Raw genomic sequence first — 27,660 nt, 5'->3', positions numbered from 1 at the left:
AGAAGAATGAAAAATAATTAACAGTAAACAAAATAATACTGATTAGTGGTTACAAAGTTAAATTCATCAGGTTATTTAATTTGTTTACTCCTATGTTTTGAATCTCAGACAATCAATCTAAAAAAATTTCATTTTTATCAAGTGGACTGGTAAAAAATTGTTTATTTAAACTTGCATTATTCGTATTTTTTTCATCTTTATAGATGGACTACTAAAAAATTGTTTATTTAAACTTGCATTATTCATATTTTTTCCTAATGTGTGTAAAGTCTTTATGTGTTGGTGTCTTGTTGCTTTTTTAACATTCTTTTTTTCTTCTACAAGTTTATAAGAGTTTTTAATTTTTATTCTAATTATAAAATTCTTTTTTTAATATATTTATGTGATAAACATATGAATTTTCTAAAAAAACATAAATTCCCGCGCGCACGACAGCATGCTCGATGCGCACTGTCACACCAAAATGCGACATGTGGCACCATGCAGAAAGCGTCATGTCACTCTCTTCCGGCTAGATGTGCGGTCCTCACCTTATCTATGCGCGGCGCGCACTCCAATTTAACCTGTATAAACCTTCGAAAATCATATATTTCCTCACACCATTTTCCCATATTCTATTTGGAACGCTTTCCACCATTAGTCATTTTTACTCCCGAGTTTCGAAACCTGCGGTGACATTTTCAGGTGTCGATGTATTGTAGTTTTGTACAGAAGTATATTATAATATTCCTCTTAGATGACCAAGAATGGTGGGTACATATCAAACAATTGTAACGGTATGTCATGTCACCTCCAAGAGTTTGTGACAACATTTGATCATTCTACATAGTCTTGTAAATTACGTTGGTGGAGTTAGCTTATTACGCACAAACGTAGATGAAATGGGATATCATATTCATCAAATACTCTAGTGACTCATATGCATTTATGATTGTCCCATGCAAGGAAGCCCTTATCTGAGTAGTCAAGCTTTTTAATTGTTCATCAGGTGAGATAATTTATCCCTGATAATTTGTAAGGATCGGTAGGAACAAATATGTAGGAATATAAACCTATATGGATATTGTATGGCTACGGTTGATTTTACAAGTATGGTAATTAAGGAATATTGTCATAACAAAATTATGGGATTGAAATCTTTGTGGATCTCACCAGGTTTACTAGCCTGACTCACTCAGTTTATATGTATCGAGACTTAAGCAAGTAAAACTTGATTAGGATGTTGAGTGATTATAAGACAATATGCAATAAAGTTCAGGACCAATATGTATTTACGTTGTAACTTAGTTATGTATCGATTATGATATCCTTAATGTTTTATTAAACTGAGACAATCACTTGTACTCAAAAGTTATCAAATGTATTGGGAAATTCTGCATTAATGATAATATAAGAGTGAAAAAAAATTATTTGGTTCTGAAAATTAGAGGATGTCACGGTTGGTATAAGAGCATTAGTTTAAGTGAACTATGAATAACGATTTATTTATAGACTTAAACTTAGAATGTTAACCGATGATGGTAAAAAAGTTGTCTAAAACATCCTAGATTGTATACCTAAATAGACACACGTACTAGAATAATTTAGGGTAGATGCCTTAAATAACATTATATGCTAAATATGAAATATTTATATAGAATAACTTAGGTTGAATATCCTACCTGCTACAGTATGCCCTGACATACTTTAGGAAGAGATGTCTTATATGTTAACTAATATATGACATAATATGCCTTAGATGCTTACCTAGGTTGCTACTAATGGAAACTTAAGGTCTATTGCCAACCTTGGATGTAAGAAAGTAAATTTTATGTGTTCATGCTTCTAAACAATACTTACTGTATTAGAATTGGCATGTAACGTTTCGGGAAAATAAAGTGGATCTACACGTCTAAACAATAATAAAACCTTTCATATCATAATAAACTCGCCTTTCAGTACAATGAATGTCTAATTTGATGTAAGGAACGTCATGGTGAGAAGAGTAACAGATTGGGGAATGGTAATGGAAACCAATAGACAGAGCCTCGTGTGATTTAGTGGACACCAGAAGTTGTACCAGTAGCTGAACCCATCATAACGACAAGAGTTCAAGCTATGATTCGGGTAATACCAGCAGAAGGAACCATACAACTACTCCAAGGAGATAGAAGAGAAATCACCACACCGATTATTAAACCCGTGATAAATAGAGATCGGTCTGAATAAGGGGTTGACAAAAATGGATGTAGTTTAAGAGATCTGAGTGCCCGATAAGGGAGAAAGGATTTGGCCATTTTTGGATGTGGGTGTTGTAGTTTAAGAGATTTGTGTGCTCGATGGTGTTTCGGAGCCCAAGGGTATAATTGTCATTTGTTAACTCAGTCCTTTATGAATTTTGGGTTTGGTTCGGGGAGTTTTAAGGAAAATATGAGTTGTTAGAAGTGTAAGTATTCTCGTCACCTTTTCATGGATATAAAGTTTGTCGGAAATGGGCTTGGATCGAAGGAGTTATGGCCAAACAAGGTTTCAACATTTTGGAGTTTGGCCGAGTAAGCGGGGCGTACCCACCAAGTACGCTGGGCGTAATGAGCTATTTTGGTCGCAGGTTCTTTTGAGTACGCCGAGCATACTAAAGGGGTATGCAGGGCGTACTCCCTTTAGCCACGAAACCCTAGCTTTTGGACCTTGACCCTATTTAAACCTCATTTCCTTCATGAGCCTTGTCGTTTATCAGCCTGTAAGCCTTCTACACCCTAGTAGTTGACCCTTACCTTTTATCTTGGAGCCTTTAAGCCATTGTGAGTAATCTTCGAGTATTCTTGTGTACCTTGAAGAGTTTGGAGCTTATTGAAGGATCACCACCCGGAGGGGAGCTTGTAGATCCAGAAGTTTATCTTCTTTTGCAATCTATCCGGAGGAGAAACTTTAACTCTCTCTCCCTCTCTCTCTCCCTCTCTCTCTCTCTCTCTCTATATATATATATATATATATATATATATATATATATATATATGGCTTAAGTTATTTTGTTTTTACTAACTATTGTGTGTCAGAATGCACAAATCTGGACCACCAGGTGGAATAGAATCAAAGATCATGATCTGAGGGTCTATGATATCACAATAGGATAACATGTACCATATAATCACACAAATTCCAATATAAGGGCAATTTAGTCAATTAACCTATATTAAAAAAGGAAATTTTCTGATTTTTAGGGATAATTAATTCCTTTGTTTTTAAAATATGAATATTTTAAATTAATTCAAATTTAAAAATCTGATTATATTCTATCAAAATGTCATCAAACATCAATTAGTAAAGATATTTTCGATTTTATTCTTGCGGAATATATTTCCAATGCATATATTTTTGATAATTACCCTGATTTAATAATTCAACATATATTCTTCATATACATTATAACGTGAATACAAAATCATACATATTCTTACAAACTAATAGTCTTATACAATTTAATATAGTTATACATATTTTAACAAAATATCATCAAAATGAATAAAAATATTAAGAAATAACATTTTTAAATATACAATTACTAAGCAAATACACATGATCTTCATCAATGGTCCAAATAATGCACTTGATTCAAACTATGATGAAAGTGTGATATATCATCGTAAGAATATAATTATTCGCAAAATATACTTGTTGTTGAACTCGATTCCAAATCTTTCCCTTGTATGATCAATATTGAATTCCTTCTTCAAGCCATTCCGAAAAAATAAGATGCATTATTCGTTAGTATTACCAGTGAAGCTAATGTACTTGTTGTTAACAAACATTCTCAAAGACATTTTAACATAATGCATTTATACAAATAAATTATGACAGAATACAAGCATTACTTATTTAATAGAAACTATATAATAGAGAATGATAGCATATTCTAACAGAATGTATTTCATTTTTCCTATTTTGCAATGTTTTTTACTTTTCCTATCTTGACAAATAAGGAGATTGAAATTGAATTCTGTCAGAATAATAGACATTCTAAGAGTTTTGACATAATACATACCACATGACCAGATTCTAACAAAATTTGTTTCATTTTTCATATCTTGCAATGTTTTTTACTTTTCTTATATTGACAAATAAAGAGAGATTGAAATTGAATTATGTCAGAATAATAGTCATTATAAGATTTTTGACAGAATACATTATTTTGTAGGCATTTCCACAAACACCAAGTAACATCCTAATAAACAAACCAAAAGAACTTAAAAATCCAAAATACATATTACATCCTAATAAACATCCAAATTAATAATATCACCCTTCCAAAACCAAAATCTCTCTATCGTCTTCTTCAATTTGCCAAAACTTTTGTACGTTTATAGGATCACTTCTTATCACATCCCGAAACCGAAAGGCGGAAACGTTCTGGGGCGGAGGACGTCATGAAGTATCGCAACCAATGTACATAGTAAACACAAAACATTACATTACATAAATTCATTACATTTGCTTGAAAGTAAAGTAATACAAGTTTTGTAGATACATAAGTTTAATCAAAAGTAAGACAAGACTTCCATACACTCTGTCTTCTGCAAAAGAACGCATGATACTTGTCTAAGGAGAACCTGAGAATACAAGCAGTTTAAAAATCAGCATAAAGCTGGTGAGTTCATAAGCGATTTGTTTTTCTGAAAATGAACTAGTTTCCTTTGGTTTTCTGAAAAAGTTATGAATTCAAGAAAATCCCATATTTTCTTATAAGTAAAGTTTAGCTATCCATTAGTTACACGGTCTAGTTAAGAACAATTCAGTTATCCCAGGAAAAAAGCCTTATTTTCCTAAAAGATTGTGTTTGGTTATCGAATCCAAGTGTAATGTACAAGTATCTACCATACTTAAAATGTTTGTGTGAAGTTTCCTGAAAGCCTGGTTATCCTTGAAATGTATGTTAGTTTTAACACGTATATAAAACTATTGTGTGAAAAGTAAACTAATTCTTAAGGTTATTAGCTTACTAAATTCATTATTACCAACAAGTAAATATCCGTTATCTAAATTGCGAGTTCCATAACCATACGATAGACTAGATATGGCAATAAGAAGTCCAAATCATTTTATGACTTTCGTCACCCTTGAACCTTTCGGTTCAGCTGTAGCTAGCAGCCGGATGCAGGGTAGTCAGCCCCATATAGATCTATACACTCAAGTCACGCTCTCCCTCCAGGAGATTCTGGTTACGGGGGCGGTCCTCCACTCGCGTATCTTTGTGGATTGTTACAGAGCACGTGTCTCCAATGATTAAGATTAACGAATTTATAAGTAATAATGCGGAAAATCCTGTTTTAGATTCTAATTACAAAGGGCGGCCCTCCACTCGCGTATCTTTGTGGAGTGTTACAGAGGACAAATCAAAAGTACTAAATTAATGCCTTTAACAATAATAAAGTGGAAAATCAGGTGAGAAACATATATTATAACAATATATAATAATATTTGAAAACTAACTCTGCAAGTCAAACTGTTGGTTAATACGTTTTCGATTGTTAAAAGCATGTGGAATATGAAACATTTCAAATGAAATAATAAGTTTGAGTACAAGATATCCTTGTACTTTTGCTTGTATTCCCCCCCTAAAAACATTGAAAAACACGGAAAAAGGTGTAGGGGTATGAACTCACCGGACGAGACTTGTGTCGGTTTGGATGTTAAACATCAGTTCGGGGGTTGAATGCACGCGAGGTTCCTATGTAATATGAAGAGATACAAATTTGTATCTAATTAGACCCTGAACCACTAATCAAATATGGATAAACACTTCGAGATGTGAAAACACTTCAATTCAAGTGTTTGGAGTGACCCAGGTGGCATCTAAGGGGGTGTATGGCTTAGGCATGGAGTTTACTCTTCAATAGTAAACTCTTAGAGGAGTTTAAGGTCCAATGACCATATCCCCATGAGTTTACGGCCGTAAACTCATGGGTGGTGTGTTCTTGGGTGCTAAATGGTCTTACAATGCACAAAGGAAGGTTCTAGGGTTGATTCCATGGCTTAGGAAGTGACCGGGACTTGAATTGACCTTGGAAAAGGAGTTTACGGTCTAAGAAGATGTTCTTGGTGAGTTTACTACCTTAAACACATGATTTTACAACCGTAAACTCATGTTTTTCCATGAATCATGTGTTTTGGTGGTTGTAGGTTAAGCATACAAAGTTCTAGGTCCAATTCTAAGCCATACAAGGTGTTATGGGCACTTTAACACCCTTTGGAGGAGTTTATGGTATAAGAAGCGGTGTTTATGGTCCAAGAATGTTCTTGGGCTGTAAACTCAAGTGTGATTCATTTGTGTATGTTTTGGTGCATCTCATGAAGGAATATGAGGTTCTATGCACTCGTGGAAGCTCATAGAAGCTTTTGGAGGTGTTTAAGGGGCAATTTAACACCTTAAAAGGTGTTTATGGTCTATGAATGAGGGTTTATGGTACAAGCATGATCTTGGACCGTAAACTCAAGTTTACCCCCTAAATGGTAAGATTTTGGTGCTCTAAGTCCATTCCTGCAAGTCTAAAGGTCATTACTAAGCACTAGAAGTGGTTTGGAAGAGTTTTGGGGCTTCAAAACCCCATTTAAAGGAGTTCACGGTTTTGGGAGGGTTCCTAGACCGCAAACACAAATTCTTGGTCCTAATTCATGATTTAAACACGAATTTGAAAACCAAACATGTTATACTATGAGCTAGGATGGATTTCTTACCAAATTGGAGCTTGAAATGGATGATTTTGGATCAAAGTCGAGTTTTAGAGAGAGAGTAGAGAGAGAAAGTGTTTTAAGAGAGTGAAAAGCTTCAAAATGTGGTCACTCAATCCCTTATATATGGGTTGAGTTTATGTCTCGATGGAAATCTACCCGATACCGACGTTAAACGAGGTTTTTGGTCGTACCCGATTTAATTGTTGTAACCCGACGTAGTCGTAACTAAAAATTTTCTAAATAATAATTTAGGATGTTTTCATGTGTTTCTAATGGGTTTGGATACTCATGAGGTCATAATAAAAGTCCCACTTTAATTAATTTAAATCGAAAGTTAACGGAAAAATTGAAATACGAACGGTTTTACTAACGGAAATGGAATATCGTGACAGAATAAATTTCGGGTTGTCACACTTCTTATCTTGGTCAAAGCTTTGAACTTCTCGATTTGACTTAATGAATTCATCTTTAAAATCTTCTGATGAATTTTGTCGCTCAGTTCGTTGATCTTCATGTTAAATCTAATACCTTGATTCAATTCCTTTAATATTTCTATAAGACTTTCGGCAATCAAACCAACCACATTATGGAAAACATCATCGGTATGACGTTTCCTCTTATTAGAGTGAACACTTGGTAAAGTTTCCTTATTTTGCACCGTTGTATTATGGCTAATTTCCTCAGATTCAAGGAAATCATCATCCGACTCTTGGATTTCTTCTTCTAAGTTCACATCTTGCTCCATATCAATGAAATCTCTAGCTCTATTTCCTTGAGCCCAGTCTTTTCCAAAATCAATGCAAATATCTTTATAGTAAGGAAATGATTTGTGTTTCCATCTAGTTGCTTCTTTATGAACCTATTTACCAACATGATAAAGACATGGTGTCACTCTCATGAATTATTTTATGTAGTATCGGGTATCGCTGTATATTTGAAGAAATCCATTTAATACACCGTTTGTCTATATGGTTTTTGAACATCATTAACAACAAGAGTACAACCATATACAGCACCACGTTCCACCATGTCAAAATCAATGAAGTTTGTCTTTGTCCACGATTGTATGTTGTTAAACTATGGCATTTTCCAATTCATAGAAGTTCATATCACATTGAGAATGTAATGTATTTCTCAGCAAGTAAATCTAAAACAACACAAGAACAAAACATAAAACATACGAAAGAGATCACATTTGCTGCTATGAAAAAAAAAACAAGAATAGAAAACAGTTGCTACTATTATGAACACGCAAGAAAAAGAAGAATGTAAACAACATAATCAATTCATTTTTTGAAAGATATCACAATCAATTCATATCACATTGATTAACACCAAATTTGATTATAACAAGCATAGATTGAGATGGACACCAACATTGATTTTAACAAGCATGCGTTTTTAATATAAATTGATAAACATAACAAATTCGATTTTCACATAAATCAATTTATAGGAAGATAAATGCATTTCATAGGATTTGATTTTAACAGATATTGACATCAACAAGGATTTTAACTAACCATCGCATTTCACAAGAAAAGACGAGGAAGAAATGGAAGAAATTAAGAGGGGGAGAGAGAGTGATAGTGAGAGATAGCGAGATTGACTTACTTGGCAGAAGAAAGCAGGAAAAGATGGGGAAGAAATGGAGAAGACGAGGTCCTGTTGTTGTTGGTTGCAATTCTATTTTGACAAAGATGGCTTAACACGTGAGATAGTGTTTTGTAGGTATAATGGTAATTGTTCACGGTCCTTATTAGTAAGGAATTGATTCCATCCATTTGATGAAGGTAAATATTCCCCCTCCAACTGGTTTATATAAACAATCCCAAACACCCATCAAGAATTCAATTTCAAAAAAAACTATCACCTAATAACCATTCATTTCGTAAGAAATATGAAATCAGTTGTTCCCTTACAATAACATTTCATTTGTAATTTATTTCACTAAACTATTGGTGTGTGCAAATTATGAATAACCACACAAAATACTACCCTCCACGACACTACAATGTCCTTTAATTAATTAAGTGTAAAGAGAGTTAAGACATGTTTGACAAAACTAACTGTAGTTTAGAAGTTAGTAGCTATAATTTTTATTTCTATACAAATATTACGCAAACTAGCTGAAAACTTTTAAAAATGTAAAATTATATAAAAGTTAAAAGTTAAAAACTCCGAAAAACTTATAATTAACTTTTGGAATATGATTATTTTGTTTAAATAAAATCTTTAAACGTGTACCCAAATGAAGCTCTTTTTTATTTTTATTTTAAAAATTTGAGGCTTTTTTTTGGAAAATTAAAAGTTAAAAGCTCTAAAAACCTGACGCCGAACACAGACAAAGTTTTTTGTGTTGCTTTTTGGTGACATTGTAAAAGCATAACCGATACATTTTTTTTTAACTGTTGAAAAATTTATATACCAAAACTAATAAGGAGCTAGAAAATTACATAATGTTCATGTGGTTTTGAAATTTGAAGCCAAGGTACACAAGACAAGTTAGTTTTACGATTCATATTAGAATACCACAATAAAGGTAAATCAACAAATATTCAAGACGACAAACACATGGCAAAATTACAAGTAGAAGAGCTTCAAATTAAAAAAAAAAAAACAATACCTTTCATTCATAAACAAGTTTATAAAAAAAGTTGTAACCGACACAAAGACTCCGACTCGCCCCATTTATTTTCACTTATACGGGAGTAGTGTAAAGTAAACACTTCAAAAAACATAACACACACGTGACAATAGGTTTCCAACAACCTTAAAAAACAACAAAAAAAAAAAAAGTCGTTCTTGTTTACACCTTCTTAGCAACTCCAAGCCTTAGCCTAAAATCAGCCTCCATAAGAGGAAGACCATCGCGCAGTTTAATCTTGGGCTCCCACCCGAGCAACTTCTTTGCATTTGTGATATCCGGTTTTCTTTGCCTTGGATCATCAGGTGTATTTTCCACCATTTTAATCTCTATACCCGGATTAATAAGCTGCAATTTAACCCCCCATTTTTAATCTTTCTATTCCAATTTCCAAGTCATACTCATAATACATGAAATGGAATGTAATCACCCATTCCATTCCATTCCAACCCTTTGTGATTCCAAACAGAAAAAAAAATAAAATAAATAAGACTAACCTCCTTGACTGTCTCTGCAAGTTCAATCATTGTAAATTCACCTGGATTACCAATATTAATCGGTCCAGTATTCTCCCCTTCCATCAGCCTAATAAGCCCATCCACCTGCAATAAAAAGTCAACGTTTGACCACCACCATTACATAATTAAATTAAAACAATTGCCACATTACCATATCAGAAACATAACAAAAACTGCGAGTCTGGGTTCCAGGGGATTGAACAGTCAAAGGTTCATCACTGCAACAATTTATGACATTAATTAAAATTAGTAACTTTATATTTCAATAATTAACTCTAAGTTTCAAATAAATATATACATATACTTTTCAATTTTTTACGACTTACCGAAGTGCTTGAGCTATAAAATTACTCACAACACGCCCATCATCAATATTCATCCGGGGTCCATACGTGTTGAAAATCCGGGCAATTCTTATTTCTATAATAACAATCATAATAAACAAAATAAAGAATTAGAGATTTAAAAAAAAAAATCCTCATTTTATGTTGACTTGGTCAACTATTATTTTACCAATGCCATGTTGCCTGTGATAATCAAACATCAAAGTCTCTGCCACACGTTTTCCTTCATCATAGCAACTCCGAACTCCTGTAAAAACATCAAATGGTAAAAATTTGAAAGTATTATTGGTAAAAAATTTCAAGTATATTGCCTATATTGGTAAAATAAATAAATGTTGTTATATAATGATTTGGGCTTACCAATTGGGTTGACATTACCCCAGTAGCTCTCTGGTTGTGGATGCACAAGAGGATCACCATATACCTCAGAGGTAGATGTAAGCAAAATTCTGAAAGTAAAAATAAATTTAATATACTAAATTATATAATATGAAGGTAATTAAAAGCTCTTATAAATAGAAAAAGTAAAAATTTCAACCTTGCTCCTACTCGCTTTGCAAGACCAAGCATATTTAGCGTGCCAATCACATTTGTCTTTATTGTCTGTTACACATTACACATTTTATAAGTTCCCGTTTATAATTATTGTGTCATGATAAGAAAATATAAATAAATAGAATTATAATTTATTGATTTATACATACCTTTACAGGGTTGTATTTGTAAAAGATTGGTGAAGCAGGGCATGCAAGATGGTATATTTGATCAACCTCAACTAGCAACGCCTCTGTCACATCTACAAAAGTATATACATATAATATAATTTATGAACATATTTCAGAAAATAAATATGAAAAAAACTCAAAAACTATTTTTTTAATGTGTTAAGAAATTACCATGGCGAATAAGCTCGAATCTTGGATGGCCAATCCATTTTCTAAGATTGTCCTTTGATCCAGTGAAATAATTATCAGCAACAATCACCTATTTAATAATTAAAAAAACATTAGGAAAATATCAAGGTCATTTTGGTGTAAATCATAAATGTCTACTACTAAAAGATTTGGTACAATGAGTTAAAAAATTTTTACCTCATTCTTTTCATTTTCCATTAGTTTATCGACTAAGTGAGAGCCAATAAATCCAGCACCACCAGTAACCAAGATCCTCATATTTGACTGCAATGCACAGAAATAAGTTTGGATACTTTGAAAAAAGATTATATATACAAGAAAGAAAACATAACGTTAAGTGGCATTTTGGGTATAAAACAAATATAAATTAATCAATGAAGCCACAATACCTGAAAGAATTTGGAGTTTCGCAATGGAGAAGGGGTTGGAGGTGGTTTTGTAGACTTGTGTTCTCCATTTGAAGCACTACTTGCCATTGTTAAAAGGCGAAATCTATAACAAGTGTTGATAATTTATTGAACCAAATGATTTAACAAATTTGAATCAAAATCAAGGCAATTTAATTAAAGATGACATTGAGAATTGTAAAATAATAGATGATGATCATCAAATGTACAAACCTAAAAGTGTGTGTGTGTAGGTTTTGACTTTTGATTATGAATTTGAATGCTATTAGTTTGAGATTTCGAAAGCAAATGGAAATCTTTTGTAGCTCAAAGAGTGAAATTCTAGAGCAGACTAACAATGTAAGATTCAAGCATCAATAACAAATTAACAACAACTAAGAATCAAAGCAATGCAAATCAAACGCAAGATCAAAATCGGAGACGAATCAGATCAGATGAGAAGAAGCAGAAGAAGATCAGGGGAAAGGGAAACCTGAGATTTAGAGAAAAACCCTAGTTTACGTGCCGCTGTTGGAGCTATTACTTCTGTGTCTGTGTGCGAATTTACAGACGCAAACAAACAATCATATAAAGAAGGAGAAAAATTCAAAATCTCACCAAACGATGCCAACTCGAATTAAAATTAATATTAAAAAAATGGAATACCACCTAATCAAATGCTTCAAAACCAAGGTAACGCAGAGGAACCTAATGATGGGTCCTCAATAACAAAACAACATAAAATAAATTATTAAATTAACAATTGATTATTCAGTGAAGAAGTAAGACTTACTCAAACTTGAAAATCTTCAAGGTTTTAGGATAATAAGTCAACGAAGACGATACCAGAGGGATTCTTGGATGAAGTTGGTAGCCATGGAAGGGCAATTTGTAGTTTGCAATTGCGTAGGATTTAAGGAGTTTCGTTGTTTGGGCTTTTCGATCGATAGTCGATCCTTGTTAATTCAAAGACGTTTCGTGGACTTGGAATTTGGAAACTACTGTATTCGTCTTCGGTCGACCTTTTTTCTTTTTCAGGTAGGACCAAATTTGTTTTTTTTCTTTATTTTTTGTGATATCATTTTCAATAAAAATTATTTTTAAAGATTTAAATTTAGATATTATTTCAAATATATGTAAAAATAAATACGTGACTTTATTTAGATGTAGATTGTAGAACAACTTAAAAATACATTATTTCAAAAATTTTATAGCTTTTAGTTTTTTCAGAAACTTACATTTATATTTACCAAATACTCCGTAATACTTTACACATAAAAGTAACGGAGTATTAGTTTTAGTTATTAACAGTTTTTGTGAAATATATAGCACACCAACATGTAATGAGTTAAATTACATAAAATAAAGTTTTTTTTGTGAAATATATAGCACACCAACGTGTAATGAGTTAAATTATATAAAATAAAGTTTTAAAAAAAAAAAGAAATGACGATAACTAGTCATCCATGTATGTTATATGCACCTTAAATGGCTTGTTGAAGTTGAGCAATGTTTTCTATTTTAATCAATGTTTGTTAGTTTTGTGACCAAATTGAAAGGTTTCCTAGATGTAATCCATCACTTTTCAGCCCCTCGGTGTTCTTTGTTGTGTATGTTCAACAATTTGGAGCTTTTGAAACTGAAATTTGGGATGTTAAAATTTATGATCTTTCATTATTTATGAGTGTACACTAAGTTATTTTAGTTTCTCTTAGAACCTAGAACCTAGAACCTAGAACAAACATGTTTAGATGAATCAAATGTATTTTTTCTTAGTTTTGTGCCTAAACTAGAAGTGTTCTTTTCGGATTATTCTGTTATTGATTTTGTGAAACTTGGACTTTTGGAAAACGTATATGCTATAAGACATCCAAGCTTTTTCAATCAGGTGGAATAAAATTTGGGTTGATTAAGTTGTGATCTACCTTGATTATCATTCTATTGAAATCCTTTTTCTAACCTTAACCCTTTTCTGACATTGTTTGATCAGTGGAAGGAACAAAAAGAAAACTAGAAATATGATAAGTGGAATTTCTGAATTCTGATCTGATAACATAAATACATCATACATGAACGATCGATTAGACGATTTCAACAAATCAACAATCAACGATTCAACATTATTACATTAAGTGTTCAATTCAACTCAAGTATTCAAATAGAAACTGATAATCGACATTCTGATTGAGTGATTTCTGTATCTGATAATGATAATTGACATTCAATTACAAACTGATAAGTGATAATCGACATTCAATATTTCAATTACAAACTGATAATTCAACTCAGTATTCTGATTTCGACATTCAATTTATCCAACGCAGGAGTTGAAGATTTGGATAACATCAATTAACCGATTACTTACCTGATTAGCAGTAACAGAATAGCAGGACTGCAGGAGTGCACAAATCGACCCTTCACAGAATCACAGTAACCCTCGGCCCTCGCTAGTCGATGTTGTCGCTGAAGCGTGAATGATCGATGATCGATCTGCTTCTGCTGCGATCGATCGATGCTGCCTTCGTGGACTACGTGACAGATTGGACTATATTGTTTTGGGCTGAAATTGAATAGGGATATATCATTAAAAACTAACAATAATATTATGGGCTTCCATGAAATTGTCCCAACATTATGGTTTAAAAAGGTGTTCATTGCGTAGAAATTTAAGCATTGTACAAAAAAAAAAATTAAACATGTCAGGGCCAAAATAACCTTTGATTTTCCAAATGATTATTTTTTTCACTGTTATGCAAAATTTCAACCAGCGATATGCATAAATAGTCTAGTATGATTCAAAAGTAGTCCTGAAAACAAGTTTTTTTCCAACTAAATCGTTTTGGGAATTTATGATCCACATTCGTTTGTCAATCATCAAAAAATCATATTTTTGATAAAAAAAAATATAAATACGTGCTTGTATTATCCTGTAACTTATACTATTTTACTTGTAAATCCATGTTGATTTATTATTCCCTTCGTTTACATATATGTTTACTTTGTTGAAATAGTAGTTTTATAGTTATATTGATAAATATAAAACAAAAGTGGCTGTAGTTTAGTGGTAAGAATTCCACGTTGTGGCCGTGGAGACCTGGGCTCGAATCCCAGCAGCCACACTTTTCCCTTTTAAGTTGTCTGTTTAATTTTTGTCAATTGTGCCATTTTGGTCCCTTGAAAAAAACTGTTTTCACATTGCTTTTTTGATAAAATAGTAAAATACATAAGTCGTCTCTCTTTTCTTGTAACAGTTGTGCAATTTTCGTCCCATCACAAGAGAAATTCACTTTCAAGTTTTCATTATTGGGTAGTTTCACTGTGTCCCAATGAATGTTTTAAAAATCGGTTTGAACCGGCCGGTTGGATCGGGAACCGGGAGAGGGAGCGGTTCAACTATCACCGGTTTTACATTGATTTCTGAACCGGATTGAACCGGCCGGTTTTTAGAAAAAACCGGTTGAACCGGTCAAAATAAACCGGTTGAACCGGTTAAACCGAATCAAAACACATGAAAAAAAAAAACCATTTACATAATAAACTTTGGTAATTTTTTTCAAATCTATTTAGTTTTCTCTAAATAAAAACATATGGTAAATGTTATAAATTTTTTTGATGTGTTTGTATTCATCAAAAACTATATTTCGTTTCGGTATTATACTTTATTTTCTTTTTGACGTATATAGATTGATGTAAAACACTAAAACTTATGGTTAAGTATTATTTTAATATATTTAGATTCATCTACAACTTATTTTTATATGTATTTTTAATGTTTGAACTTATAAACATCAAATTCATAATTTCTATATGTATGCATGTGTAGGAAAATAGAAAAATACATGAAAAATATAGAAACCGGTTCACCCGACGGTCGAACCGGTTAAACCAGTTGAACCGGGAACCGGTCACCATACCGGTTCAACTAAAAAACCGGTTTTTAAAACATTGGTCCCAATTAATTACTTTTCCCTTTTACATTTGATGAGGACATTTATGCTAACACAAAAAATAAAATAAAATAAATAAATAAGAATAAAAAAATAAAAATTCTCCGGGCCAAAATTTGCATAATCAGAATTTTAATAGTCTTTAAGGAGTTTGGAGTTTGGAGCTTCCAAAAAAACTAGAATTGAAAAAAAAAAAAAAAAAAAAAAAGTATACAACTTTAACTTCAGATAAAGACTAGGTGCTGTTTGTTTTTTTGAAGCCAAAATGTTTGCAGTCTGCGGACCATATCTGCAAGTCTTAGCGGCAGAAGAGGTGGACCAAATGTCTGCAGTCTGCAATAAGAAGACTGTTTGTTTTTAACGTCTGTAGCTGTTGAAATAAATTAATTTTTCAAACTTAATTCCATGTCATTAACATTAAAAATGCATTTTCAGTAAAAAGAGAAAGAAAAAAAAACGGGTGGTCTTTTTTTTTTTTTTAGGTTAAAATGAGGTCTGAAGACCTTTGAAGACAATGGCCCATGTCTGCGCCAGGAAGACCTCGCGCAAACGTTTTTTTGTCTGCGCACTTCCAAAAAACAAACACTCTGCGAGGGCATATGTCTACGCGTTGTCTGCGCGGCGCAGACAAAAGTGGTTGCGCAGCTCTTCACAAAAAAAAACAAACAACCCCTAAACTTTTGGCAGCAAATAAAAGTTACAATTTTTCATTATAATATTTTTTTTTATCAAACGTGCCCGTAAGACTGTAATCAAAACATAAATATCCATGAACATATAAAATGGACTTAGGAGCTTCCAAAAAAACTAGAAGTAAAAAAAAAAAAAAAAAAGAAGTATACAACTTCTAACTTCAGATAAAGACTAAACTTTTTGCAGCAAATAAAAGTTACACTGTAATATATATACTTTTTTTGTCAAACGTGCCCTAAAGGTTGTAATCAAAACATAAATATCCATGAACATATAAAATTACTTGCATCCAAATATAAATCTTTACACTTAAACGTTATGAAAATATTTTAAAATTTGGTCATTCTAATAACAAAAATATAAGAATTGTTGATAAAACCATATACTAAATTTTAAATAAACACACTTACAAAACAAGAACTGTAGTTAGGATACATACATTCGTTGAGAAGATACACTCGATTGGTATACATAAATCTACAATAAGGACATATATAAATCATACTATAAGTTAATACAATTTATTCACATCTAATAAAAATACAAATTCCTCAAACTTGTAAACCAGGACGAGTTTCAGGGTCAAGTATTCCAGCAATAAGAGCAATTAACGCCCACACCATCAAAATCCCGACCACAGCAGATCTCAACACCCTCTCACAACCTTCATTCACATCACCAAACTCATAATAATTATTCTCAAACCCCCCTTCACTTCTCACTCTCTCCACATTTAACCCTTCTTCATTAAATTCATTAATCTCCAAATGCGAGTTCCCAACCTTTACACATCTACAACACCCACATTCGCCACCTAGATACGATGGAAATGTCCTCAGGTACTCCTCAAGGGCATTTTTGTACATTCGCCCTATTATTTTAAGTTTTTGTCTCGTTGCGGGTTTCAAAACCTAATAAACAATAATAATCCGGTAAGCTCAGGGACCAAAAATGTAATTTAGTTTTGAAAAGAAAAAGCTTACTTGAATGAAAGTCTGTGCAATAACTCTAGCAACAGGAGGAAGTCGAATAATAAACAAACAGCCCAAACGATTTGGGTAGTTTTCTTGAAGAGTAATTGAACATGATCTAAGTAGTTGCATTGGGAATCTTAGAGATAATCCTTCACAATCCACCAATACTGTTACCTCAGGATTTTCAGCATTTACTAGATGTAGCATCCCATGTTCTACCTGAGATACTGACATGGTAAAAAGTAAAAAAAGTTAAAATATTATTACTTTTTTTTTAATAAAAATGTTGAGAAAACTAATGGAAAAATGAACATACTGATTGCTTGTGAGAAACGGGGTCTTTCACTGGGTGGCAAGTGGATGCACGCAACTAGACGAACAATGAGACATGGGCGGTTTTTAACATCAGTTCCATGCCAAAATACCATATTTGCCCATGCCTCGAGTTCTTCTTGTGAAAGAATTTTATATGTTTTTCTCCATTGTATTGACTTCTTGACTGATGTAACCAAACTTGAAAAATCACCATTTGCTGCATAATGGAACCTATGAAGCTCATCCTCGTTTATTCTGCATAAACATAAGTCTGTGTGTTTAATGGTTTTATTTTATGCATTAATATCATAGTCATAAATAGTTAAATACCTTTCAGGTAAATGAAGACCCTGGTTGTCAAGCTCTTTATAAAGATCAATTAACCAATTTGTAGATGATGGAACTTCATCATCAACCCTAATGGATTGTGTAGGAGGCAATTCAGGATGTGAATCTTGAACACCATGATAATCGCTTCCATCTGAATCTACTATTTCTATATCATCTGAATCAAGATTGTTTTGTTCTGAATGATTTGAGAAAGTTGTTGCAATAGAGAGCACTAGTAATGGTCTTGACAACATCTACAACCAAGGAAACCATATCATATCCATCATCATCAACATTCAAGAAATGTAAATGAAAACTTAGATCATGTTATATAAAAACAAACCTGCATCCCTTTAATCAAATTCCCAAAAAGTTTCCATCTTTGGAGCCATTTAAGTGGTGGGTAGCAGAAAACTTGTAAAGTTTGCAAACTGGACCATATAAAAGGACACCTGTGCTTTGATAATCTCCTTACTGTCTCTAGGGCACCAACTTTAAGTAAAAACAATGCCATGTCATTCACGTGTGATTTTCTGATTCTCCCATTGTTAAAAACAGGTATTTGTTTTAATGATTTGTGGGAAAGAGACTTGGAGCAAGAAGCAACCAAAGTTAATTTGGAATTTGATGGTTCAGAGCTTGTTGGACATGGAACATGATTGTGAAATGAGTCTCCCATTATTTTTTAAGCTACCAAGCTTGATCTTTAGAGAACTTTTTATACAATATATGAGGTGTAGAACCTACTGAAATGGAAAAGAAAAGAAAATTTGCAAAGAGCAATTATTAGAATGTAGCTTGTAGTGTATAACTGTATGTATATACGTCTATATGGTATGATATTGATAGCAACCACATGGAGGACCACAAACTATCATACATATACTGGTTTTGGATGGTGATTACAAGGTTTTCAGAAAACAAATATTTTTCAGTAGTACTTGTTTATCTGATTATACCGAATAAAAGATCACAAAACATTGGAGAAATATGAAATTTCCCAGTTATAGGAAAGCAAGTTGTGATATAATAGAATTTTCGATGGAGGTGAATTTTAAAATTAGATCGGGTAATCATAAACGCCAAATTGTAGGCAGCAGCCTTCTGGATTATGGAATAACAAGAAGACGAAACAAAGAAAGAACACGTATGTACGACAAACCTGATTGATAAGTGTCATAAATCTTAGATTCTTAGTCATAAATCTTAACCATACAGGCGAAGCTACAGCAAAACCCTAAACCATCACAGCTAAAAGCCATCCGAATCACCTGATAATCATGCTAGAAACATAAAATTCCGTATCAACATCGTAAATCTAAGCAATATTCTTACGAAAAGAGCTTCCATTACAGCATTCAGTTCAACAAACAATATGAAAAAAGATATCGGAAGTCGAAAACGAAAAAAACACAAAGTTCACCTGGAACTGATGAACAACTCGAATCCTCCATCGAAACACTCGATCTTCAATTGCAAAAATGGAAACAGATATCGTAATCACATTAGTTTGATCTGAGAGATTTTGGTGTTCAAATTAGTTAGGATTTGGTTTATTTGTGTCGGCGCTGTCCGTTTGTTAAGTCATCCACGTCAGTTCGAAACTTGGAGGTGACCACCGTTCTATTTATTTCGGTTAATTTTATTAAAAATACCAGGTTCATGTAGCTTTACTTTTAACTAGGGGTGAGAATTTGGATTGGATCGGACGGACTCTTGGATCGGATGGGTTTCAAAGAATTTTATGGATCTTCGACTGGACCGATATCGGTCTGGATCCAAAATTTTCGTTTCTTGTATCTGTTGGACCGTTATAACTTTAAGTGTATATGATACAACTCGTTATAATAAATACGTTTTTGGGTTTAGTATTTTAATATGTTTTTGTGTTTGATACAACTCGTTAAAACGAATATGTTTTTGGGTTTGATACGATATAACTCATCAAAAATATAAATGTTTGTTTGATTGTTCATTTTAGATAAAAAAAAAAATTTGATTGCTTATACCATTTATATAAATATTAATCATGAGGACCCTTAGTGAAAAGTACCTGTTTCTCATTGGCTTTATTTATTATTTTTTTCTTTTCTACGATGTTTTATTTTATTTATCCATTTTTTTTATTCTATAGTGGATTACACGTGTAGTTAAGTGTGGCCTTACCATCTACGTGTCCTTCTCTGCTGCTTTTGTATTGACATCACACGTTATTCCACCGACGATGGTTTAACGGCACCGATTGTGTAACCCAATAGGGATTAGATTGATGTCACCGTTTTTGCTTTCGCTTATTCCTCCTCCACCGCTTTTCTCCCTCGGTTGCCTTCTCCTTTTACTTATCTACTTACTTGACCACGCCCAATCAGGCCCCTTACCTCAATCATCTGATTCCCCCTCATCCCTACAGATGTCGAAGATTTCTCGCTTCAGCAACTCAATCTCCTCGGTTATCCTACCTCTTCGTCATCTCTCTCACCTACATCAAGGTGGACTAAACACTAAACTGCTTCATCTTCCTCTGCATCTGCTTTCACCAACAACATATTCAGGATGCTACAAGACCAAAGGCTTCGATTTACGGATTAGTCGCCTCTTCCTTTTTATGAAATTAGGGCTTTCATCAACAAACCTTCAATTGTAGTCAATGACTCAATATTTAAGGGTCCTAATCAAGTATGTTGTTTTCCCAAAACTATCCCCTTTCATGCATTCGTTTCCAATCCATCGGTGAATTTGATCAGCTTAAGTTTTATAGATTCGGGGTCGTCACCGACGATGCTTTCGGTTCACGCTTTGTTGCTTAATAATGTGTTACAAATTGATTCTTCCAATGATTTGGATAAAGCATGATTGTGGCATTGTCGTCTTGGACATGTCATTCGACTTAAAGTCGGATGACACTTTCGAATCTTGTTTACTTGGAAAGATGACCAAGTCACCCTTCACTGGTACTTGTGAAAGGGGTGAAGGTGTGTTGGATCTCATACACACTGATGTCTATGGACCATCCATAACCGCCACAAAGGATGTTAATCGCTTACATGTAACTTTTACTGATGATTACTGTAGATATGGCTATGTCTACTTGATCAAGCATAAGTCAGAATCCTTTGAAAAGTCCAAAGAGTTTAAAAAAGAAGTGGAGAATCAATTGGGCAGGAAGATAAAGATGTTGCGATCCGATCGAGGAAGAGAGCATCTTAGTATCAAGTTCTTTGACTATCTTAAGGAATGTGGAATTGTTTCGCAATTAACGCCACCTAGGACACCACACTTAATGGTGTGGCTGAGAGGCGCAATAGATACTTGCTAGACATGGTTCGTTCCATGATGAGTCGAGCTTCATTACCTATCTCATTATAGGGGTATGCCTTAGAGACTGTCGCCCATATCCTTAATCTAGTCCCTATCAAAAAGGTTTCTAAAACACATCACGAGATGTGGACTGTGAAGGTTCCCACATTAGACCACATCAAGGTTTGGGGTTGCAATGCTTTCGTGATAAGCGAGACTCATGACAAGCTTGAACATCGGAGTGAGTGATGTATTTTCATCGGATACCCGCAAAAGTCCTTTGGGTATTTGTTCTACAAACCGAGTGACAATGTTGTCTTCATCGCGAGGAGAGGAGTCTTTCGTGAGAGAGGACTCATATGCCAAAGGGACAATGGGAGGCAAATTGACCTTGAAGAGCTTCAAGAGTCAAGCGGTGAAGGAACATCAAACACTAGCACTTAACCCGAAGAGGAAACTCCGGTTGAGCCAATTGATGAGTCCGTACCTTTGAGGCATTCCAGTAGAGTTAGAGTTCCACATGAGTTTTATGGTTTCCATATTATTGCAGAAGGTGATACATTTATCAGTGATAGCACATTGGTAAATCTGGATGAACCTAAGAACTACAAGGAAGCCATGGCATGCCCCGAGTCTGCTAAATGGAAAGAGGCTATGTACAGCAAAATTCAGTCCATGTATGAAAATCAAGTTTGGAGCTTGGTTGACAATGTACCAGGTCGAAAGACAGTCGGGTGCAAATGGATCTTCAAGAAGAAGACCGATATGGATGGGAATGTATACACATATAAGGCGCGACTGGTTGCGAAAGACTTTACTCAAACTCCGAGAGTTGACTGTGATGAGACCTTCTCACCAGTAGCGAAGATTAAATCTATAAGGGTTATGTTGGCCATTGCTGCATTTCATGACTATGAAATATGGCAAATGGATGTCAAAACCGCTTTCCTTAATGGAAAGTTGGATTGAAAATGTTTACATGAGTCAGCTGGAGGGTTTTGTCAATGCAAAGTACCCTAATAGAGTGTTGAGAAATCCATTTATGGATTGAAACAAGCATCTCACAGATGTAATCTTTGTTTTGACGAGAAAGTCAAAGAGTTCGGATTTTTGAGAAGCGAGGATGAATCATGTGTATATGTTAAAGCTAGTGGGAGTATAGTCAGTTTTCTGGTATTGTATGTAGATGACATACTGCTCATAGGAAATAACATCCCGACCTTGTAGGAGGTTAAGTCTTGGCTTGGGAAGTGTTTCGCTATGAAGGACCTCGGAGAAGCTGCCTATATCCTAGGGATAAGTATATTGAGAAATAAAAGTAAAAGACTAATAGGACTTAGTCAAAGTACCTACTTGGACAAGGTGTTGAAACGTTTCAACTTGGAGAACTCCAAGAAAGGTAACTTACCTATCCAAGGCAATACCAAACTAAGTAAGACTCATAGTCCGAGTAAAAAGGCTGAGATAGAAGAAATGAGTCATATACCATATGCTTCCGCAGTTGGTTCGATCATGTATGCTATGACTTGTACTCGCCCTGATGTGGTCTTTGCTTTGCGAATGGTCAGCAGATATCAATGGAACCTTGGTAAAGCCCATTGGACTACGGTTAAGAACATTCTTAAGTACCTGCAGAGGACTAAGGACCGGGTCCTTACCCTCAGTGGAAGTGATGACTTGAGAGTGACAGGGTATAGTGACGCCAGCTTTCAGACCGACAAAGATAATTTCCGCTCTAAGTCGGCCTGGATATTTACCCTAAATGGAGGAGCAATGACATGGAAAAGTTCCAAGCGGGAGACTGTAGTTGATTCAACATGCGAATCAGAGTACATAGCAGCAAGTGAAGCATCGAAGGAGGCGATATGGTTGAAAAACTTCATCGGATACCTTGGAGTTATTCCTTCCATAAAGGAGCCTGTGGAGATTTTCTACGATAATGAAGGGGCGGTTGCCTTAACCAAGGAACCGAGAGATCATGGAAGATCCATACATATCGACAGAAAGTACCACTTCATAAGACATCAAGTAGAAGAAGGACACCTCGTGGTGAAGAGGATATCGTTAGAGGACAACCCAACAGATCCCCTCACAAAGGGACTGACTAAGGTTAAGCACTTAGATAAACCGAAACGTGTAATATATAAATTGTAATTGACATTTGAGGATGAATAAAAGGAGCTTTATTTATAAGTAAAGTTACTGTCTTGTGTCAATCATTTACTATTGTTTCACTTTGCATGTTTTGACTTCCAGAATAATAAGATTTATTCAAACTATCCACATGCAATCATACTTTGGAAGTAGGTATGAACGAAGAATGTCATGAGTTGGCTTGTAGATTTGTCTAAGGAGTTAGGCATAACAACAGGTTTGTTGCACCATTCATGAGTACTTCTAAAATAAGATTTGGAGTATTAGATCAACCCGCGCTCACTTGAATCACTTCATGGAATTTATCTCAAGTGATTGTGGGATGATAGTATCATAGAAGTCTCCAAACCAAGATATATGAGTTGTTGACTACAAGTTGGTTGTGCATTGATGATACAAAAACGCATCAGTAATTTGATGTTATAAAATGTATCGTTGTGCATGATGTAACGAGTAGTTAGTACAAACATATAATGTCGAAGTTAATATGTTCCCTTTTATCCTAAGAGGATTAAAAGCGATATCTTGGGCCCCTCGATGATTCTGTTTTGACTTTGTGTCGGGTCCGGTCAGAACTAAATTGATGTGTTTAGTTATGTTCTTTGTCAGACGAATAGGAAATCGGGAAACAAACTGCTAGACAATAAGTATGACATTGTTCCATGTATTTTTCCAGCTGGTATCTTGAGAACAGAGAATTATATGATCCCTTATCTAAAGGATGCATCACTATCTAGGTCAGAGTTGACAACGACTTTTGAAAGCTTACGATTGCTAAGTTGGATCCGAAAGTCACATTGGCAGCTACAATTATTAGACTTATCCAAGTGAGAGACTGTTGGATTTGGTGTCTAAGCCAATAACTATAACTGGGATGTACTTGACCCGATTGTAGCATGGTCCTTTTGGGTTGCCTTCACCAGTGCAATTTGATAGGATACTTTTTTTGAGAATAAGGTTATTTGTAATTTATTAATATATTACAAGTATAATATATTAATATTATTTAGTTAGTATTGATCAAGAATTAATTTGGAATTAATTTTGTGATCAAAAGAGACTAATTAAATATATGAGGATTGATTATGTAAACCAATGATTCTTGTAATGTGGGCTAATGATCCATGACTATATAGTTGGGCTAAACCAATAAGATAATCCATGGATAGTCCATGGAGGTTAACCCACGGAGCATAAGAATGTGAAAAGTCATGGAGCATTAGGGGTTACAAAGTGTAACCCTAACATTTGCCAAATTATAAATAGTGACCCCATAAGCCAAAATCGGCTACACACTCCCTGGAGTCAAGTATCTTATTCTCTTAAATCCTCCTCTTGCGTATTGGTGTTTGTGAACCATTAAAGGCATCACACTTGAGGTGCTCAAGCTTTCAAAGGTCAGGAACTCTACCCTACTCAAGAGGTAAGCATCCAAACTAAAGTTTTATATTATATAGCTTCAATTGTACGCTAGATAGGGAGAATTCTTTGGAAAAACAAAATGCATGTATAATTAGAGAAAACATAGATCTAAAGCATTTAGGATTGCATGTGCACCATAGGAGTGTTATAGTGCTCAAAACCCAACACTTAGATCATCCATCAGACTGTTGAGAGGTTGAAAATGATTAGAGAAAGGATGCTAACACCTTAAAATCATTAGAAGAGATGTGCAGATAAAAAGCGACAACCAATTATGTTTGAAGTTTGAGACCAAGTGTTGCTTAAGGTCTTTCCATGGAACGGTTGGGAAGTGAGGGAAACTGAGTCCACGGTTCATTGTACCATTCAAAGTTCTTTAGAGGATTGGAAATTAAGCTTACAAGCTGGAGTTGTCGGAAGAACTAGACGGTATTCATAACACCTTTCATGTGTGTTATTTAAGGAAGTTCATGGGAGACATTCCAGATATGATTCCACTTTCGGAGATGGGGATTGATGAGAGCAAGCGGTTGATTAAAGAACCTGAAACCATTGTTGAATGAAAAACAAAGAAGTTACGACGTAAGATGGTCGAATTAGTGCTCGCGCGATGGAAACATGCGTCTGGGCAGAAGCTCACCTGAGAAACAAAAAGCAAAATGAGGAGTTGTTATCCACATCTATTTGATGATGCATGATTCGGGGATGGAATCATCCTAGGGGGGAGAATTATAGTGTCGGCGTTTCTCGCTAGACATTATTAGAATATGTAACCGACGTTGGTCAACATTTGTAATTATATGATGAATAAATAAAAGGAAATTGTTTGAATATATGTGATTTATGTGCTTATATTATGTATATATAATATTAGGCGATAACGTAATAAAGGGCCAATGGCCTAGCGGTATGGAGTGACCTTCTCAAATGAGAGGTCAGGGGTTCAAGTCTCTATGGAGACATAGGTGGTTATTTAGGTGTAGATTAGTTAGTTTGCCGTTTCAAATAAAATAAAATAAAATAAAATGTTAATCAAGATAAATTGCCTTGATTAAAGTTGAAGTAGTCGCAACGAGGGTTCCGGGGATATCAGGAATGCTCAAATCAGACTTAGAACAAAGAAGTTGTGATCTGTCGATGTTTCGCGTTTAACCATAGGAATAGGAATCAAATCGATCGAGAAAGATACTCCGAAAATCTCCAGCATGCAACCCTGATAAACTGAAACAACAGAAACCCCGTGTTCGTTGGTGATAGAAACTCACAACGGACACTCCAACTCTCCTATGGGCAAAGCAAACTCCCTACTAAAGGACAGAAAGACGAAAGAATGACTCGCACTCGAGTCAAACAATACAAGAGCAGGCAAGGAGTTCACTAAGAACGTGCCTAAAAGAGGTACAAACATATGAGCATAAAACAATCATAATAAAAAAGATAAGAGATAGTAACATACCCGTCACAACATCTGGTGCTGCTTTGGGCTCCTTGGCAGTAAGCTGGAAAGCGCGACCTCAAACCCTAGGGGGCCTCCCCCTGCTGTAACATCCAAAATCTCAAATCAGACTTAGAACAAAGAAGTTGTGATTTGTCGATGTTTCGTGTTTAACCATAGGAGTAGGAATCAAATCGATCAAGAAAGATACTCCGAAAATCTCCAGCATGCAACCCTGATAAACCGAAACAACAGAAACCCCGTGTTCGTTGGCGATAGAAACTCACAACAGACACTCCAACTCTCGTATGGGCAAAGAAAACTCCCTTCTAAAGGACAGAGAGACGAAAGAATGACTCGCACTCGAGTCAAGCAATACAAGAGCAGGCAAGAAGTTTCACTAAGAACGTGCCTAAAAGAGGTACACACATATGAGCATAAAACAATCATAATAAAAAAGATAAGAGATAGTAACATACCCGTCACAACATCTGGTGCTGCTTTGGGCTCCTTGGCAGTAAGCTAGAAAGCGCGACCTCGAGCCCTAGGGGGCCTCCCCCTGCTGTAACACCCAAAATTTCAATCCAATGTAAACTTTAAAAAGACATGTCAAGTTCATCGAAACATTACAACTTTTTTTTTTCAAAATACTAATTTTCAAAGTTTTCCCAGAAACATAAACATAATAGGAGGAGGTATACGATCATGCCTTTGCCTTGCCGCGATCCTCTGATGTACCTGAAACAATAAACTGAAACTGTAAGCCAGAAAGCTTAGTGAGTTACCCCCAAAATACCGATACACATACAGTCCACATAGCCATGTCAGCAATAACATATCATAATGAACTGAACATAACAGCACATAACGGCTCCACAGCCCTACAGACTGCAATAACCACGATCCCACTGTATGAGTCTCCCTTAGCCCGTAACCGGAATGCCCCCGAGCCCACAGTACGAGTCTCCCTTAGCCTGTAGCTGGAATGCTCCCGAGCCCACAATACGAGTCTTCCTTATCCCGTAACTGGAATGCTCCTAGGGTTTGTTGGCTACCGCACGAAGCAGTACAGCCTTAACCCATCCCATATAACAAACACATAAATCATAAGAATCGAGCATGCACTAAACATATAACATCACAGGTAGTCCTACATACCTACCTAACAGGCATAACCACTAGCATGCAACACTAAGTCATACTCAGCATCTAACACAGCTCAAGATAACATATCAAATGGGTCAACCTTAGTGCCTTAGACCCCTTAGTATAGTGAGGATAACTCACCTCGTAGATGTCAACTCGGTAGATAAATCCCAACTCTCCGATCACTTGTCAAGGACTCCACCACCTATTACCATAGTACGAATATAATCATATGCCCTCATCCTTACAAAGTACTCCATAAACCAACTAGTTAACCCTTGGTCAAAGTCAAAGTCCTCAATCAAGGTCAACAGTCCATGTTGACCTCAACTCGCCGAGTTCCTTGAAGCACATTCCAACTCGCCGAGTCATCGGGGTGACTCGTCGAGTTCCTTCGATTCTTAAAAAAACTTTAAGGCCACCAGTCGAG

The 27,660-nt window shown here is 34.8% G+C and overlaps 2 protein-coding genes and 1 non-coding gene across 12 annotated transcripts; 1 reads left to right on the top strand and 2 right to left on the bottom strand.

Annotated features, from left to right (window-relative positions):
* Positions 1 to 9,313: 9,313 nt before the first annotated feature.
* On the bottom strand, positions 9,314 to 14,027 carry LOC111909438 (UDP-glucuronic acid decarboxylase 5). Of its 4 annotated transcripts, XM_023905261.2 has the most exons (14): positions 12,311 to 12,487; positions 12,187 to 12,238; positions 12,011 to 12,069; positions 11,521 to 11,623; positions 11,309 to 11,395; positions 11,114 to 11,201; positions 10,922 to 11,013; positions 10,756 to 10,820; positions 10,578 to 10,666; positions 10,387 to 10,464; positions 10,200 to 10,293; positions 10,025 to 10,091; positions 9,853 to 9,957; positions 9,314 to 9,703 (listed from the first exon to the last, which is right to left on the bottom strand). In XM_023905261.2, exons 4-14 carry the CDS (start codon positions 11,605 to 11,607, stop codon positions 9,518 to 9,520), a joined length of 1,038 nt encoding a protein of 345 aa, XP_023761029.1. In that variant the 5' UTR covers positions 11,608 to 11,623; positions 12,011 to 12,069; positions 12,187 to 12,238; positions 12,311 to 12,487; the 3' UTR covers positions 9,314 to 9,517. The 4 variants fall into 4 exon arrangements, with proteins under 4 accessions (XP_023761029.1, XP_023761031.1, XP_023761032.1 ...); XM_023905263.2 differs by lacking the exon at positions 12,187 to 12,238; XM_023905264.3 differs by lacking the exons at positions 12,011 to 12,069; positions 12,187 to 12,238; positions 12,311 to 12,487 and adding an exon at positions 13,883 to 14,027.
* A 537-nt stretch (positions 14,028 to 14,564) lies between these two features.
* Positions 14,565 to 14,636, top strand: TRNAH-GUG (transfer RNA histidin (anticodon GUG)). The gene has a single exon. It is a non-coding gene; the product is annotated as a tRNA-His (tRNA).
* Positions 14,637 to 16,523: 1,887 nt separating this feature from the next.
* Positions 16,524 to 19,375, bottom strand: LOC111909437 (uncharacterized). Of its 7 annotated transcripts, none has more exons than XM_023905253.3 (7): positions 19,200 to 19,375; positions 18,939 to 19,059; positions 18,120 to 18,522; positions 17,777 to 18,030; positions 17,448 to 17,701; positions 17,141 to 17,358; positions 16,524 to 17,068 (listed from the first exon to the last, which is right to left on the bottom strand). In XM_023905253.3, the coding sequence occupies exons 3-7, from the start codon at positions 18,453 to 18,455 to the stop codon at positions 16,709 to 16,711; spliced, it is 1,422 nt and encodes a 473-aa protein (XP_023761021.1). In that variant the 5' UTR covers positions 18,456 to 18,522; positions 18,939 to 19,059; positions 19,200 to 19,375; the 3' UTR covers positions 16,524 to 16,708. The 7 variants fall into 7 exon arrangements, with proteins under 7 accessions (XP_023761021.1, XP_023761022.1, XP_023761024.1 ...); XM_023905254.3 differs by having other exon boundaries at positions 18,120 to 18,519; XM_023905256.3 differs by having other exon boundaries at positions 18,939 to 19,047.
* Between the last annotated feature and the right edge of the window lie 8,285 nt (positions 19,376 to 27,660).

This window comes from Lactuca sativa, chromosome 8, assembly GCF_002870075.4.
Source record: "Lactuca sativa cultivar Salinas chromosome 8, Lsat_Salinas_v11, whole genome shotgun sequence".
In the NCBI taxonomy this organism is placed as follows: domain Eukaryota; kingdom Viridiplantae; phylum Streptophyta; class Magnoliopsida; order Asterales; family Asteraceae; genus Lactuca; species Lactuca sativa.
Note: the sequence above shows the minus strand (reverse complement) of the source record. Positions and strands in the feature narration are given on the sequence as shown.

What these genes read in the sequence shown, in the direction of transcription:
- LOC111909438 (XM_023905264.3), bottom strand. Translation starts at nt 11,607, where the DNA reads ATGGCAAGTAGTGCTTCAAATGGAGAACACAAGTCTACAAAACCACCT. An exon ending in TGGAAAATGAAAAGAATGAG is followed by an intron (nt 11,202 to 11,308) that starts GTAAAAATTTTT and finishes ATTATTAAATAG; the next exon opens with GTGATTGTTGCTGATAATTA. An exon ending in ATTCGAGCTTATTCGCCATG is followed by an intron (nt 11,014 to 11,113) that starts GTAATTTCTTAA and finishes ATACTTTTGTAG; the next exon opens with ATGTGACAGAGGCGTTGCTA.
- LOC111909437 (XM_023905253.3), bottom strand. Translation starts at nt 18,455, where the DNA reads ATGGGAGACTCATTTCACAATCATGTTCCATGTCCAACAAGCTCTGAA. An exon ending in CCGTTTCTCACAAGCAATCA is followed by an intron (nt 17,359 to 17,447) that starts GTATGTTCATTT and finishes TTACCATGTCAG; the next exon opens with TATCTCAGGTAGAACATGGG. An exon ending in TTGCACAGACTTTCATTCAA is followed by an intron (nt 17,069 to 17,140) that starts GTAAGCTTTTTC and finishes ATTGTTTATTAG; the next exon opens with GTTTTGAAACCCGCAACGAG.